At 43.3% G+C, this 17,922-nt stretch overlaps 1 protein-coding gene across 1 annotated transcript in view; it reads right to left on the minus strand.

Annotated features, from left to right (window-relative positions):
* Positions 1–17,922, minus strand: part of UTP20 (UTP20 small subunit processome component) — a 64,019-nt gene that overhangs the window by 7,952 nt on the left and 38,145 nt on the right. The window contains 25 exon segments of the mRNA XM_032107835.1: positions 718–787; positions 1,515–1,594; positions 2,841–2,951; positions 3,412–3,540; positions 4,044–4,214; positions 5,013–5,129; positions 5,425–5,566; positions 6,480–6,646; positions 7,345–7,512; positions 8,116–8,214; positions 8,990–9,146; positions 9,600–9,739; positions 10,234–10,332; positions 10,334–10,534; positions 11,181–11,182; positions 11,376–11,418; positions 11,420–11,456; positions 11,970–12,109; positions 13,399–13,536; positions 14,326–14,468; positions 14,843–14,996; positions 15,508–15,660; positions 15,752–15,802; positions 16,425–16,568; positions 17,669–17,756. Coding sequence (XP_031963726.1) covers positions 718–787; positions 1,515–1,594; positions 2,841–2,951; positions 3,412–3,540; positions 4,044–4,214; positions 5,013–5,129; positions 5,425–5,566; positions 6,480–6,646; positions 7,345–7,512; positions 8,116–8,214; positions 8,990–9,146; positions 9,600–9,739; positions 10,234–10,332; positions 10,334–10,534; positions 11,181–11,182; positions 11,376–11,418; positions 11,420–11,456; positions 11,970–12,109; positions 13,399–13,536; positions 14,326–14,468; positions 14,843–14,996; positions 15,508–15,660; positions 15,752–15,802; positions 16,425–16,568; positions 17,669–17,756 — 2,944 coding nt within the window.

The raw sequence follows: 17,922 nt of genomic DNA on the forward strand, positions 1-17,922 counted from the left end.
AATATCCTTCTCTCAGAGACTGCAGCTCTTTGCCACTTTAAAGAGTTCCCAGGAGCCAATCTGAAATACTGAATCATCGGGCAGTGCTGAAGCTCAGCTTACTGTGCAGAATTTCTCTTCCTTCCAAATTCTTGCTTGATTGCACTTCTCCCAGTGCCCTGAATGCACCATTAAGCTCCAGCTGCAGAGCTTCAAGGCAGCCTAGGATTTTGCATATGTGATCCTGTATAGATGCACAGTTATTTTTTAGCTTTCATTTTGATCCACCTCACTGAGAAGCCCTTCCTCTCCCGTCAGGCCAACCAACCAGATATGGTACATCACACACCAGTTCAGTCACTAATCTTTCATGAATATTGAAAAACCTTTACAGTGAGAAAACTCTAGACTTCACTTTCTATTCCTACCCCATTTCCTTAACTGGTTGTGTTTCTTCCTGGCATAAATAAGGATTGAGTTTATCCAAACTCTAGCTGACACAGCTTTGTTTTACTTGCAAACCGAGCACATTAGGCAAAGAAGTACTGCAGACTTTCCAGCATGTCATTTCTCTTTTGGAGCAAAGCCAAAGGTTCTTTGGAGATAAGTGAATGTTCTACTCATGATAAGAGATAATAGGAACTAGCAAGTGCTTCCAGAATGAACTGCTCGGAAAATGCTGTTACTGCAAACCACAGTAACTGCTTGATGCTTGGAACACCAGGGGGTGCTGGTTACCTGTGGGAACATGTCGAGGAGGTACGCAATCATCTCCAGTGCTGATTCCCTACCAGTTTCATACTCATACCTGTGAAGAAATAAAGGAATAACCAACAGGGGTGAGTTAATCCTCCTATGAAGTTGTGAACAATTTACAAGAACAACCAATTCCAGAAACATGTGCTGATAGGGATCTTTCTACAACAGCTACCAGACCTGGCCTGATCCTTAGGACAAGAGAAGCAGCAGGCCCATCAGCTCTGTCTGTCAGAGAATGAAGCACAGGGACACAAACAGGCCACAAAGGGTTCCAGCCCACTTGAGTCAGCACAGCTACGCTGTGCTGGGGAACCTGATAAACTGCTGTCACCTTGAGCAAGGGAGGGGTGAAGCTCAGGAAGAAGTTGGAGACACAACACCCTGCTGAATTTGTACAGTTGTCTCAACTGTGCCTGCAACTGTACTTGAGACACTGCCATGGGATAGCAGTCTCATATAAATGCACCTTCCCTTATTCGTCCCAGATTTTTCAGTTCACCTGGTCCACTACCAGTGGAGGTGGCTAACTACTAAGCAAACAACAGAACCTTTGTTTACAAACAGATACAAACCAAAATCAGCTGTGAAACAGGGATAAGAAAAAAGCATCTGCCTCATCAAACAACCTGTCTTGGGAAAAGGGAAGTGTTTTAGATGTAGGAAAATGAAGACTTCAGCCATGCCTACTGCTCATCACAAAGAGCCTTTTGGCACACTAGAGTCACATTTAAGAACAAGGTTCTGTTCTCACAGAGATGTCAGGAATACAAACTCACTCCAGCTGTGCAAGCATGAAATCCAAATTGGGTTTCAGTTTGTCACCAAGGGGGTAGTCCAGAATGTATTTTAAGTAAATCTGGAAAGAAAAAACAATAGAGAGGAGTTAAAATAAGCACTCAGGTAAGCTTGTAAAAAGGTTATGAAGAAAATTTAGTGATGGAGCAGCAAGTTTATAAGAATCATCCCTTTCATCCTGTTTCTATTACACAAAGGGTCAACAACTGCTCCCAAGCTTTATGCCTGGAACAGGATCAGTTTTCAAAGTACTACTGTGATTTGCACAGGCATCTGTGAAGAGATTCTGTATCCTTCAAAATCCATCCTGTAACTATGAAAGCTGCATTTTGTGCAGCTCCTACTGCACCTGTATCCCAATGCTTGAGATAAAGTAACCAATTCTGTCTTTTGGTTGGTTTTGCCTGGGAAAGAATGAGGCAGTAGAGGGAAGCAATCGTGGATTTGTGGGAAATTCTCTTATCCTGGGGTCCAAAAAAGAGCAAGGCTTAGTTACACAGGCCTAAAAGCCTCCAGAGGAGGGACCATGTCACTGCTGCTGAGCAGCTCTCCACCCGTACTTGGCACTGGTGAGGCTGCACCTCAAGTACTGTGTTCAGTTTTGGGCTTACCACAAGAAAAAAAGACACTGAGAAGAAGCTGGAGAAAGGGCTGGAGCACAAGTCCCATGACGAGTGGCTGAGGGAGCTGGGGTTCTTTGGCCTGGAGAAGAGGAGGCGCAGGGGAGACCTTATCACTCCCTAAAACTACCTGAAAGGAGGCTGTAACCAGGTGGGGGTTGGTCTCTTCTCCCACGTGACAAGTGACAGGACAAGAGGAAATGGCCTCAAGTTGTGCCAGGGAAAGTTTAGGCTGGATATTAGGAAAAAATTCTGCACTGAAAGGGTGGTCAAGCACTGGAACTGGCTGCCCTGGGAAGTGGTGGACTATTTAAAACTGGCTGGAAGTATTTAAAAGAAGTATAGATGTGCCACTTGGGGACATGGCTTCGTGGTGGACAGGGCAGTGCTGGGTTAAGGGTTAGACTTGATGACCTTAAGGGAACCTTCCAACCTAAACAATTTTACAGTTCTATGAAGGCAGACCACAGTCTCACTATAGGCAAGGAGTCTGTCATTCTGCTATGCACCAGTCACAAGAACTAAAGCCAGATAACAAGGGGAATAAAGACCAGTAAAGAAGGGGAAATGGAGTTCAGGGTTCAGAAGGGCCAAGGCACATGTCTGTGAGAGTGGGGATGGTCACACTAAGCCCTCTAGCCTGTTACACAGCTGTAAACAAAGTGAGAGACTCTTCACTCTACCAACCTGCCTGCACTGGACTCGCACTGGCTCACTCTGACCCGTGATGGCCAGCTGGGCAACCTTCTGCAGCACATCATCAATTTCAGGGACAATCAGCTTCCTGGATAAAATAGCCTGAAAACGTAAAAGCGCAGCTGGAGTCACATCATTTGCTTACACATAACCTGGACTACACTGGCCTCAGGTGGTACCTTAATGCTGACTTTTTCACACACACAAACACAGCAATTCAAAGGAAAAAAGAAAGGATGGCTTACACATCAAGATCCATTTCTTTTGGGCAACACAAAATACCTGGTCTAATGATCAGAGATGTTGATTCTTTAGCAAAAACATACTCAGATCTAAATACATCTTTATATGCACATGTATAAAACAGCCTCCCAAACAATTTTAAACAGTGACTACAAGTCAAACAGTAAAGCTTTGCTGATTTTCCCCCCTCTTATAACAGAGAGCCTTAACAGCGTTCTGTAGCCTGCTCCTGATGTGAGAATGTACAGCCCTTCACCAGGAAGCAGAATCACAGATTCTAGGGGCTCACAGAACCCCCACGACTGCTGCACAGAAATACCTTGAGAAGGCCAAAGGCAGTGGCTTGGCGTGATGAATCATAAATGTCTTCTTCAGCAAAGCCAAGCAACACTTGGAGCTGTTTGCTTGTTATCTGACTCTTTGCATTCTTCACAAGTATTGTAACACACTGCAAAATCAAATTGCACATTGTCAATATACACACGGTGCCATAAAATAGAAGTCCACACCAAAGTCTGACTTGATTTATACCACTTCAGCTTGAAAAGACAAGCTGCTGCTCTAGAACATGTGGCCAACACTATTCTCATCACATTTTGCTTTCAGATGGCAATTTTGAGACAAAAACTAAACAAGTGAATTGCCCCCTTCCCATGTCTCACTTCAGCTACCAGGATTTACTCAGGTGGAACAAAATACTACTATAAGGAAGAAAGAAGGCAAACGTTTCTATAGAAACATTTCTTCAGATGCAAGCTGTGCTTTTTTAGGGAGCAACTTTCTTTAAGTTTGTACTTGGGAAACAATCAGCAAGGCCATGTATTCCTCACTAGCTTGTGATCTCCAAACTACCTCTCCAGGCACAGCTGCAGGAGGGATCTGCAGCTGGAAGAGTCTCATTCTAGAAAGTCAATCCTAAAGCAGAAACGAGCAGAGCTGGGTCTGACTTACTTTGAAACAGCTCACAACAAGGTGGAAATTCTGGCCTTTGGCTATCCCTGTCTTGGCAAACTCTTTCAGCAAGAGGAAAAGCTGCTTGATCAGTGACTCCATATTCGTACTGACAGAAGGCAAAGGGAACTTTAAAATCCATACCAAGGACTGCAGAGCGCCAGTTACCACCTGGAAGAAAGAGCCAAAGGACAGCATGTGAGTACAGTGACATTGAGAGAACTCTTTTCTCCCTCTTTTACAGACATGGTCAGGCTATCTACAACTGTGGTAAAAGGCAATTAGCTAGCAAACCCAACCTCTTTCAAACCATTCATAGGTAATACAAAGGGTTTCTCAGTTCTAAAAGCACTATCTGCCACTCCAGTATGCTATAACTTCTATTTTACTAGGTAAAGACATTAACACAGCACTGTTTTTGTACATGGCAAGAACTCTTTCTGAAGCAGAGCTGCCTTCAAGACACAGAAAGCCCTGCTCCAAGTATCTGATAGAGTATGAGGCATGCCTTCCACTCCTGGGAAACTCTAAGTTTAACAGATTCCCTAGGCTCACTCAAACCAAAAGATGTCCCAAAAAGTGGCTGCCTACAGTGCTAGGAATAAAGACACTGGAGGTGAATCAAAAGAAACTACAGTTGTGACAACACTGCTCCCAGCAGCTACAGGATCTCGTGAACATCCTCACAGATAGTCTGTAAATTCCTTGTATGAGCATGCACTAGGAGAACTTGCCCACAGTTGAACCTACGACATGGAGCAGAGCGTTCAGTTCTCCATCAGCCACAAGCCTTCCTCCCCCTTGGGACTGATTACATGTCCTCAAACAACTTAATCTGCACACCTATTAAATCAGGTTTGAAAAACGGGTGGCTTTCTCTCCTCTTGCAAGTCAACTGCAAGATGACATTTGTGGGCAGGACTCTTCTTAGTAGGGCAGACAGAACAGACGGACAGCTCAGAACTGTACCTTGACATCCATAGATTTCAGGCAGTCTATAAGCAGCTGAACAAAAGGGTCTAACATTTCCAAAGCATGTTCCTCAGAAGAATTTACTTTGGACCTCTTCAGGCTCATGTGCAGTAGCTGTCATAGAAAAATCAGAACATTCATCTCAAAGTCAGGCTGGAAATCAAAAGAGTCAAGTAAGATCCCACCACTGTTTCAGGTTATAATAGAATTTATGCCAAATCCCACCCAAATATTTCAACAGGCTGAGCACTTTTTATAGCTCTTTAAGAAGCACTACTGGAGTAACAATATGCAAAATGAAGTTAAGGCTAATGGCTATGCTATTAAAACAATATACCCAGAATACTTTCCTTTGCATTCTCTTAATAAAATATTGAATGCAAAGTTTTGTATCTGAGGAGATCCTTACCCGAAGTCCTGAATCCACCAGGATATATGTGTTAGTCCTGCTGCTGACACGTGCTTTCTGCCCTCCTCTTGTGGGAGTGGGCTGGAGCAGCAGGCAGCTCTCTGGTTGCAGCCGAGGATCTGGAGGAGGGGTAACTTTCTTCCTGAAAAGCAGTGTATTTATGGCAAAGGAAAATATTCAGGTATCAACCAATCCAGAGTCTTGCTGTTGGAAGTAAAAAGAGCTAAACTGTGCTCTGCTGCGTGCTTTGCACACAGCAAGCAAAAGCAAGTCACAGATGGACCACAATGAAATAAAACCAGTTTGACAGCAGCATGATAGATGGGACTCAGACTTGAGAACAATGCCACTATTCCAGAGATAACAAACACAAAGTCATTTATATAACATCCTCACTTTTTCCTTCTCAGTGGACAGATCAACTTTGGAAGTTGATCTTCAAGCAAATACACTTCCTGCCACTGCCCACTGCTCTTCATTTACTGATAGTTACTTCAGTTACTGATGGCTTACAAACACTGCTCCAAGAAGTCTGCCAACAGCTGTCAGATCCTAGAGAAAGCTGGCCTACGTAACGGGAAATGCAGGACACCCAAACCCAGCTCTGAGCAGTGACATCACCAGATGGAGAGAAAATCTGACGGTTCTCCTCATCTTGTGCCCTAGCAGCAAAGCCATAAAGCGAAAGCCCATACTTTTTCTTGTTCCTGGCCCCATGGAAATGTTTGCAGCCTGCTTCTAAACACTGTCCCTTGTCCCTTCATCCTAACATCCAAATGTACGTTATCAACTCATCAGACAGTGAAAAAGCCTTGCTGAAGGTCCTGAGCGCTTGCAAGAGTAGACTCCCATGAGTTCAGCAAATGCTAACTCCCATTACTAAGCTTTCTCCTTGCTCTCTGATTGCCCAAATAATTCAGTTACACTGAAAACAAAAGGGGAATGAAAGCAAGGAAACTCTCACGCATTTGACCAGTTGGATTTGAGAACTGCCATTTCTGCAAGCAAACCTCCCAACCAATAACAGACCATATGAACTACATCCTGGAACTCACTTGGCCTTCTCAGTGAGCAGAGGCAAATTTTCACTGATGAGACCATGACTGAGGAGGAGGAGGGATTCTGCATTCATGTCTGAGTTGAAAATCAGCCCTGCCATGATGTGACGCAGTGCCTCATGCACCTTCCGGACTATCTTCAAGCTTGTAGTGCTCTCCAGAGTCTGCAAAGGTACAACCATGAGAATTTAAGAGGGCAGCATGATGGCAATCATCTGTTATCTGTATTCAGAAATCATGGGAAAAACTAGAGCAATTTCTCTCTCATCATATGCTGTCATAGTCCCCAGCTCTTTATGTGAACAGCATCCCATTGCCTCAGCTCTGCACCGACATCCCTGCCTTCCTCTGCAGACTCTTGTCAGCCTCCAGCCAGTTCACCTATCGCCACCAGGACACAAGAGCTAATGAGCAAACCAGGGCTCCGTTCCTGTGTGAGCTTGCACTCTGCTAAAAAATCTGCATCTTTGAAAAGGCCATTATTCCACATGGATAGACCCTGGATATATTTTGTTGACGTTTCCTTCATGCACAAGAGATTAAACCACAGAGCAGCCTTGCAGGACTTCAAAGCTCCAGAGGAAATAAGAGTGGGCAGAGGGAGAGTGCATGGAGAACTCAAAGTGGGATGTTTCTAGTCTAGCAGCAGTTAAAAGCTTCCCAGAGTGCCACTCCCTGCCCTGGACATCAACAGTAAAGTCTCATTGTACAAGCTGGCTGCACACTGCTTTCCCAAAGGAAAATGGGAAGCCAAAGCAATATTCCATAGGCGATTTCAAAGTAGCCACCCAGAGGGTCTAGAATCACCAAACAAAATCAAAAGTGCTCCAAGTTAAGACAGACTCTGGCTGACTTTTCTTACCTCTTTCAGTGGCAGAATAAGTTTTGTCACCTGGCTCCTTCCTATGAACTTTCCAAGAATTTCATAGGAATCGTAACTCTTGTTTTTGCGGGCTTCCATGATTTTGGAGACAATTCCCTTCACTTCTTTCTCTTCAGCTACATTCCCAAACAACTCTTGGTTGAAAATCTTCGCAAAACAGGCAAGAGAAGTGAATGAGAGAAGAAAAGCAGATTCCTCCAGTAGCAACAGAACAACACTTTTTCCCCCACTCACAGAAAAAATGATTCTCCAGGTTTCCTACAAGTCATGTTTATCTTTCCTTTGCCAACGTAGAACATCCTAGTTTAAGCACACCAGATGAGAACACTGTTCTCACACCCCTCTGTGGTGCTGTGATACAAGGAATGGGACTGCAGTCAGATTAGTACATCCCAATATACCCCATCTGTGTGGCCAGCTGAGTTCCTGGGCTCTGCGGACTGCACTGAGCAGATGTCTGCTGACTTGCTCGGCCATTTAGAGTACAGGAAAACACTATTAGGTGTCTTAATCCTGAATCCATCCCCTCTCAAGATGCAGGGCTCAGGATACAGCCCCAGAGATACTTGACTTCTCTCTTCTCTTGATTCCTCTCTAGATGCCTCAGTATAAAACAGTCTCCTTCCTTGGCAGTGCACACACAACAGCCTGGTTTACCACCAGGTCAAAGCCAATCTACACCAACCCCTCCTAGAATATGTCCCAAGCACTTCATGATGTTTTTTTCTTTCAGTCTGAAATAGCTTTTACCTCAATCAGGATATCTAAGCAGGGGTCCAAATCACCAGCACTGAGCCTGGTAGCAAGGCCCTTCAGTAACAGGTTCACAGTGAAAGTCAGCACATGGAGCTAGAGAAAAAGAGAACACATCATGCTTCCAAACTTCTGCACTGACCTCTTTAATCACACTGGATGGGGACACTCCCACAGCAGAGACATCACAAGTCACACACTGCACTTGAGCTCTCATTATAGGAAAAAAAAAAAGCCACTGGGAGGATGAGAATCCATGTAGTGGCAGCAGGAAAAGGATCCCTGTCCCACCATGTACTGGCAAGAGGGCTGGAATCTCCTCTCTCCCCAGTGCTCTTACTGATATACTTAGGCTGCTCTAACTGGTGCTTTCACTGTTACAGCAGCTAGAAGCTCACGCTATTCCACTGTGGTAATGCACATGAAAAATGATTCTTAACCCAAACCATGGAAAGAGGAAAGATGAATTACTAGTCAGAGCCTTGGCTCTGGATCTAGGAAGCCTTCAACAAGCATCACCACATACTGTATGTGCAGTCTCTGTGGCAACTCCCCTCAGATACTGCTTAGCCCTCATGACCTCAGTGAGAGATTTCCTCTAATCTTACTGGAACCAGAAATTTGTCCTTCCCCTTCATACCTCAACTCTTCACCAGGAAAACAGCTTAGACTCTCAGTTCTTTGAGGGTACAGACCCTTGACACTTGGCATAACAAAGACTGATGTAGGCATTAGCAACAGTATTTACTTGCATTATACCAAGCTATTCTATCTGTGCAAAACAATTTCAATAGCAACTTCCCTTTGAATTCTCCTCCTAACACATTAAAAAAGCCTACAGAAAGCAGAAGAGGAAGAATTTCAGCATTACCTGGTACCCATGGATGAGCGCAGACCTCATCTCCTTCAAGATATACAGAAGGTAGTGCACTCCCAACACTTCCATGATTTTAATGAGGGTGTTACGGGCAACGTCCCGTATTTCCTGAAATCTGTTTCTCAGAAACGTGCAGACTTTCAGCAGGATGCTGGAAACAAAGAGACAGCTTAGTTCATCTCCAAGCAGAGCAGAAATAATTATGCTGCTAAGGAGGCTGCTTTTCAGGCCTGTTTCAGAACCACAGCTGTACTCACAGCCAGTCTCACAGAGAGGTTTTACAGGCATACACACACACCTACTGTCCGTCAGGGTGTTTTACTGATTGCCCTTTCTTTGTGTACATTATTCTTTCCCCAGCACAACCATCCCCGCCTCTGCACCTTGATTCACAGCTCTGCTCTTAGGTAAGGATTTACAGAAGTCAAATGCTGAGGTGCAGAGGTGCATGTCACTAGGAATAGGAATTACCAAAAGAAGTATTTAAGGTCTGTTGGGATGTTCCTCTTGACTTTAGCCTTGTACATAACCACAGCTTGAGAAAGGTGCCTGCACTCATTCCCAGCACAGTGAACAGCATTTAAGGAGCTCCACTGGCATTTACCTCGGTAGGTTAGCTTCCATCACTTCTTGGGGGAGACACTGCATCATTCTGACCATTGCAAAAGCTAATGGAACACGAACCACCTCATCATCATTCACAACATTGGATTTCACAAGCTTGTGCTCCTCGTCTCTTTTAACCTTTTTAAGAGAGCAAGACACAATGCACTTTTAATATACAGAAACAAATCCTGCTTTTTCTCAGCAAACCCTAGAAGAGGCCAGTATGCCAGGCTGCTATCCTCTGATGACTGCAGGGAAACCCCAGATGGCTAAAGGACAGGCAAGATAAATCCCTGTGTTTTCTGTGTTACAGAAACTAGGCTGGTGCTAGCAAGTAGCTGAAAACTCTTCAAGAGGTTGCACAAAGTGAATCATTTCACTTGTGTAGTTTGAGACAGTTCTCAGCAGGGAAGTAAAGACACCACACCCACACTGACCAGAGGGTCTGCCAGTAATCTCCATGACTCAGCAAAGGGCATGAAGCCTCTTTTGTGCTTTCAGATGGTCTCTCTCCAGTTGCATCTATTATTTTTTTAATGTGTTGCATTTTCACTGGCTCTGAAGTAGTATCCCAATCCCTTAAAGTAGAAGCACAGGCCACAAAAGACCTTCTCAAAATGTCAACTCCTCACCTTTGCAACAATACACCTGTGCAATTTAGGCAAGATGTGACGTAACTGTTTTCTTGAATGTGTTTTGATCAGACACTCCAGCCTCCTCTCTTATTTCGGGGTGTAAGAATGAAACAGGTTTGGTCACCTTGTCAGCAGCATTTTCAGATGGCCTCAGCTGCTTGCTCAGGTTCTGCGGCTTCTCAGAGAGATTTCTTCCCATTCTTTTTCTTTCAACTTCCTCCTCTTCCCCTTCATCTCTGCTCCCATGCTCCATGGCTTCTTCAGCCTCCACCACTGGCTCAAGGTCCATGGCACGCAGCTTCCTATCAAGTAATTGCCAAAAGTACAGGTAAATACAGGAGAATACAAAACTTGAGCCCTTGACTTCTGTGACAGCTTGGTTCTAGACAAAGCTCCCCACCTATCACCAGAGACAGCAAATCACCAATAAGCATCAGGTTTCTTCTACTGGGTAAAGAAGCTTTGGCTTGCTGGTTTCTGATAAACCGCTCCTCAGGGCCAGGTTTTAAAGCCAAAGTACTAGGTGGTTCCCTCTGTGTCTGAACTGCGTAGTCAGCTTAGCAAAGGTCAATGTGCTTTGAACTGTAGAGAACTGCCATTCACTTAAAATTGAGATTTCACATGGCAGGAAGTTACTCTGAACAGCACAGCTGTGAGATATCCTCCTCCTTCACCCAAAGGTCCCAACATAGGTAACCACAATGGTGAAGAAGCTGAAGATACAACTTCTTCCTGTGAAATGGCGAGGGAAGCAAAGTGAGGACATGCAGCACCCTTCTCAGGCTGCAGACAAACTGTGAGAGCAGCCAACACCAAAGACAAAAAACCCAGGTGTGTCAGCAGCCACCAGGCTGGGTGCAGACCTTGAGAACCACACAGATTCTGGGCTGTTTTGGCTGACAGATGCCGGGATGGAGTGGTAATGTGGAGATGATTCCCTATACCTCTCCTGACTTGGTCAACACAACCAGGAGGAAAGTCTGCACTGCTCCTGAGGAGACAAGTCAACACTAGCTTCCAGTATGCACATTCTAAAAGATGGGAGTAGCTGATGCCAAGAGTAAATGACCAAAACTTTGATTAGGCTGATTTGAGCAGTTTGAGGTATGTGTTTCTGCAAGCCGACACAAAAAGCTCACCTTGGTTGTCAATGGTCACCAGCTGCTTTTCAAGTGTTTTTCTGGTCAAAGTGAAAGGCTTCCAGCACTGTCTCTAACAAGCTGCAGAAGGAAAACACGAAAGATCAGCCCTCTGTACAAAAGAAAGAGGATGCATATACAAACACAACAGAAAATCTTATAAGCACTTTTTGGAAAACATCAGATTTAGTGACATTGTACTATAAGGAGGCTTATCTGGAAAAACCCCAGAAAATACAAACTGGTTACTTCTCAGCTACATGCATTCTGTGTCCCGGCACTGTGAAACCTCATGGAGAGTGGTACTGGAGCAATGGAGGTGTCCCAGGAGCAGGGACAGCCTGACAGAAGCAGAAGCTGCTACTGCTGCCATGTACACAGTGAGACATGGTGTAAGAAAGTAATGACCTGTTAAAAATTCACAGCTGCAAGCAGCAAAGCCATGCCCACCTTCACTTGCCTAAGTCCACCTCAAAAGTCAGCAATCTTCATCTCAGGGAAGAGGCTAAAATCCATGTGATGCTGCTAAAAATACTGAATTTTGCCTTAGCAGTCTTTGGAGAAACCCAGAGCAGCATGGCTCACAGTACCCACCTGACTCCCAGCTTCGTACCGATCTGTCCTGTTTGCAAGACATGGATGAAATGCTTTAAGTGGTACAAATATGCTGACCATGAAAGATGTCTGCAGACAGCTCCAACAACTTCAACTGAGGCTGTTACCATATTTTCATGCTGTCTGCAAAAGAGAGAAATTCAGTTGCTGTTAGCATTCACAATGGTCATGTGCCTAAAGCATCCTTTACTCAAAGCAACAAGAGACAGAAGTATATCTGTCTAGTGGGGTATGCTTGAGATTCAGTGTTTTTAGATCTGCTCCTGAACACCAAGTTAGAAAAAGAAAAATCCACAGTCCATCAAGCAGATCTCCAGACCCACTTCCTCCAAATATTTCTGCCACATTTTACTTTTCTCACTATACTTAAACCTATGGGCTCACATTTGTTAAGAACTAAGAACCAGTCAAGGCACGCAACCACGGACACATGGCACATTGCTGGGCTATGCTGATCAACTATAAACCTATTTACATGTGAAATAAAATGTGTCTGTTTCTTCACCAAAGTTTCAATCAACTCATTTTACTGCCCTCTGGTTGAAGAGCGACTCATTCACTCTACTGAGGGGCACAGTCTGCATTGCTGCAGGGACTGGTCCTGTGCCTGAGCTCCAATTGGTTCAGCTTCAGAGGAGTATTTCTGACAGTAAGCAAACTAGACATTTACTTGGCTTGATAGAAGCAGGTCTGCTGTCCTCCTGATAGGAGTGCAGGGAACTACAGAAGTCTGAAACCTTGCTTTTCAAAGCAACAGGTGGAAAGTCTATCCACACTGACTGTTGCGGTTTGACGCTGGTTAGGAGCCAAGCACCAACGGCAAGTAATTTCACTGCATATATTTTCAATAAAATGTATGGAAATTGACAAACAGAATGTCACCCTTCAAATTTTAATTATAAAGCTGCTATTAATCTCAGATGTTTTCAGCCAAGTTCTGCAGTTTCCCTTTAAATCCAGAGAAAACTGTATTTATTCCCACCTCTATTACTAGGCACAGCCTATATTCCCAGAGTCTACTGTCAAAGAGTAACTAATCTCACAACTAAACAGGAAGACAGCAGTTTGGAGGCAGAGGGGAAAAAATAAGAAGCTGATTACAAAAAATGAAGACAAATAAAATCCCAAGTAAAAAACTAAAACAAAACAAAAAACCTAAACCCACACAGTTAAGAGATCAACCTTTGAGAAGCAGGACAAGTTTAGCAGATACAGGATTGGGTCCAGACTACATCTGCACTTTCCAAACCCTCTTTCTGTCACCAAAACCAGCACAGCACTTTTGTCTGCAAAGGAAACACTCACTCCACAAACATATCAGCCTTCTAAAGTAGTTAGGTTTTTAAGGCAAATGGTATCTAAGAAAGGTGAAAATATTCAAGTGGATGCATTCAGTTAAAGAGCCTACCTTAAGCATTTTTTCACTAAAAATGGCAGTTGTAGCATAAGGCATGATATAGTTCTGGAGGGATTTAGAAGACAGCACAAGCTTTTCTTCAGTGAGTTGCTTTGCCAGTTTCCTCAGAGCTCGTGCCCTCCTGTGGATCTGCATCAAACGTGGGAGACAGTGAATGAGGTGAAGCTTGAGTCATAGCTAGCACGAGAGAGCACCTACATCCAGCAGTTCTGAAAATGTCCCAGTTTTAAATAACGGCATAAACATATTATGGTCGTTTCCAAGCCATGCCTTTTTCCTTAAATCTCTGGGCTTTCACTAGCCTTTTGCCTCAACAGATATTCCTACTCAATGGCATTGTGAATTCCCAGTCTTAAGACTGTGCTATCTTCAGGTATTAGACAAGGGAGGCAATTGCAAACAGCAGCTGCTGCAATGAGATGCAAAGACCAGAGCAAATTACAGGTTAAAAACCTAAGACTTTGCATATAACTGCAGATACAGCAAAGACTCTCTCAGATTACATCTCTGAAAGCAGAAGAAACACTGCAAGAAAAACCAGGAGACCAGGCTTTGTGTAACACTTATATTGCAAAGGTTTGTGAATGGGAAGGGGCTGCAGAGCCTCCAGACTGAGAGTAGCAGGCAACAGGCCAGAAAAAACAGAGACCCATTCCCTGCCTACGTCAGAGGGATCTTCAGGATATTGCTGACTGTGGGCTATCATAAAACCAAGAAATTTCTACACAGAAACATGACTTTGATTCTCAATCACTCCTGATGATGTCCACACCCCTCTTTTTTGTAACGGTATCTAACAACACAGGTTCAATTTCTCTGCAGTCATCACACAGATGCTTTGCAAAACGTACCCTCACAGTAAGATGTTTTTACTTGGCAGGGGGAGAGAGGCACCAAGAAATGCCTGCTGTCTTTTACCTGCATGTGTTTCATGTTCTCAAAGAAGTCCATGTCAGGATCATGGCGGTTGGTCAGCTGGACCAAATCCTGGAATTCGGGATTTGCTGGGAATGTCTGAATGAGGCAGGAAAGCAGCGACGTGTAGTCCTGCTGGATGCTCTACAAATAGCAAGCAGTAAATTTTAAGTACCCCTTGGAGAGGCTGCTACACACTCCACAGAACGGCAGTGCCATCATTTACAAGTGTTTCAGTCAAACATGTCCTAATTTTTGGTAACAAAAAATGCACCTATTATGGACTGCATATAAATTAAAGCCTCCCCTCCAAAGAATGAGTTACAGCTAAGAAAGCTGAACAGCAAAGAAACACAGCTACGTTCTGTAATTTTAAAATTTTTATAAGGTTTCAAATGACAAGTAAGTTTACAGTGGGTACCTGCACTTCTTGTCCCAGCAGGGGACTTTGAGAACTCACCCAAAAAATGTCCTTATTACCCTGAAGATAGCTGGAGATAAGTGATTCAGACACATTACCCAGTCTTACTCTTCAGACCCCTTCTCACAGACTCCAGGAGAGTGTGCTGGATTAGCTCCTTGTACTCATCTTCTGTGTGGCTGATTTCTGCCAGTCGGTGGATGAAACTGGTCAAGCAAAGGCTTGCGTTGTCACTAAGAGCCATATCTCCAAGCTGAGTGGATGAAGAAATGGCACCATGAGTCTGGCTATGACACCTTTTATCTCCCCAAAAGCCTGGACAGAACAGAACCACTGGATAAAACATACAGAGGCCTGTAGAGACTCAGAAACTCTTGAGAGCTTTCCTATAGAAGTTCCACTTCCAAATTAATGCTCACCTTACCCATCAGGAAAAATCCTTTTAGATTTACTGGCAGGCCCACACAACCAGAACATGTTGCAACAAATAGAAAATCAGCCTTTCAATCCTGCAATGTGCCTTCTATACAGCACAAGTGTTCCAGGGCTCACTGACAGAAATTTTTGCTGCACTGTATTTTTGTTTTGGGACACACAGTTGAGAAGGTAAACAGACAAAACTTCAAAAAGATGTTTGTAAGAATACCTAAATATACTTTCTGAATGTTACATGGTGCCAAAAACCAGCCAGTGGAAGTAAGTTGGAAGTTAGATTCATCACGGACACATGGTGCACAAAGCAAGAGAAGGAATATTCAGCCAACCTGGATGGTATAGAAGCAGTTGTGCATAACAGCAATGAGGAAGTCAGTATCCACTGCTTGCATTTCCTTGATGTGGGCTGTGATTGACTGAAATGCTGCCAGACGCACATCGAAGTCGATATCATCCAGATGTCGCTGATCAAAGGCATTCAGCTAAGACAGAGCAACAAGTGGGTAACGAAAAATGACAGAAACATGATCATACACTACTGGGATAAAAAGGGAGCAAAGAAACTGTACATACCTTAACAACATCAGTAATATACTTCAACTTACTGTCCAAGTCAGATAAAGTCTAAAAAGAAACATAAAAAACCCAGTTAACTCTTATAGTTGTTAAAAATGTGGATAACTCAAGATTTTACCACCTAAGACAAAAAATAAATAAAGCAACAGCATTAGTCTTTCTCCTGTTAGAACCTTCATAAGAACCTTTCTTCTGTAAGTTGGAGGATATCTGTTTTAAGTTCCTAAGCTTCTAAACATCTACACTGAATGTTTCCTGTGTTTTCCTGCTAAGAAGAAGTTATGTAAGTCACTTCAAAGTAATACAAAACAGCTTACTATAAACTGTGAGAGAAGAATACAAACAAAAATCATCTTCAGGATACTGAAATCCATTCTTATTTTACCAACATACAGGATCTGTTACAATTTAAGTGCTTTATTTGGCTTCTCTTACACTAAAGATCCCTGGTGAGGTTCACATCAGCCAGGCTGTAAGCCAAAACTTTTACAAATCTTTGTGCAGCTCATTAATTTCTATCACATAGAATTCTGTTACTTTCACTTAACACAAGAAGTAGATTAAAAAGGTTTTTAAAGTCATGTACAAAGATAAATACTGCTATTACTTTGTTCTTGATCTCTTAGAACAAGTTAAAAAAAAAAAGCACAGAAACGTAGAAATGCAATACCTGAAATACCAAGCACAACTTATTTCGAGACAGTTTGTTCTGGATGACAGAAAAAAGCTTTGCCAGTGGTTTGAGAAAGCTTGTAGGGTTTGAGCAATGCCTCAGCAAGTTCTGCACTGTCTCCAGAATGTCAATTTGTGTACCCTGAAAGAGACAGATAACAAATACTGAAACCTCACAAGATTATTTCATTTCCTTGGGACATATTTCAAGACATGAAGTGAACATTGCTGTACTTTATTCAGATCAGAGATACTGAACGAGAACAAAGAATTAGAAGGACACAATGCAATCATCAAATCTCTCAGAAGTACTTGCAACCTTTCAATTAGAAACAACACAGTCTTAAGAGACGACTGTCAGCACGATAAAGACTTCTTTTATGTGCCTTTCCTCACGACTCAAAGGTCAGGAGAACTAATAGAGCTTTAAAAAGTAGTCTTTCTTGAATATGTCAGATGAACATTAACAGCACCATATACTTCACTGAATCACAGAATGGGTCAGGTTGGAAAGGACCATGGGGGGTCATCTGGTCCAAGCTCCCTGCTCAAGCAGGGTTATCCCAGAGCACATGGCACAGGATTGCATCCAGACAGTTCTTGAGTATCTCCAATGAGGGAGACTCCACAGACTCTCTGGGCAATCTGTTCCATGCCCAGTCACCACACAGTAAAGAAGCTCTTGTATGATCTCCCTCGACAGGTATCACATGTGGTCCCTTAATGGTTCACAGATTTAAAACTCCAAAAGAGTACTGTACACAGTTTGCCTTTGCCTTTCATCCTGCAGCAGACTAATGCAGCACTGCCCAGTATACCACATGTACTACATACTCAACCATATATATTCACATTGCTGTCCAGATGCTGTGGCCTTGGATTTGGGGTGCATAAAATCCACAGCGAAGAAGAGCAATTATTTCAAACTCTGCAAGCAATTTGGTGGATCGACTACAGTGATGGAGAAGGTAAAGACTGCATTATAACTTCTGTAGACCTTTCCCATGAAAAGGGGGAACAGAATCAGTCTGGGCACTGGCATCTCTGGGTGAGTAGTGAACATCAACATGCAGTGGCATGGTACTCTGAGCAGACTACAAACACATGAAAACTTGACATCAGGCTAATAATGAGAAATGGCATGTCATCAGTAAAACTTTTAACTGTATCTTAAAGAAACAAATATACTTTATTAAAAGAAAAACATATGTTTAATAGGGGGAGGAAATAATTTTTACCTACCTGCTCCATGTTACTCTGATAAAGGAAAGGGAGGAGAAGGCTCACAAGCACTGAATTCTGACTCTTCTCTTGTATAAATTTGCTGATCCTGTACAATTGGACAAGGTAATGTACTCTCTTATATAATTTCAATCACCAGTATAGAGCAAAGAAAAACTCTGTCAGCACTAGTTCATTTCACAGGGCTTTGTCAGCCTATCCAAGTTAATGGAGTGTACCTACCAAATTCACAGTACCAGCCCAAGCATTCAGTT

Source organism: Corvus moneduloides, chromosome 4, assembly GCF_009650955.1.
Source record: "Corvus moneduloides isolate bCorMon1 chromosome 4, bCorMon1.pri, whole genome shotgun sequence".
NCBI lineage: Eukaryota > Metazoa > Chordata > Aves > Passeriformes > Corvidae > Corvus > Corvus moneduloides.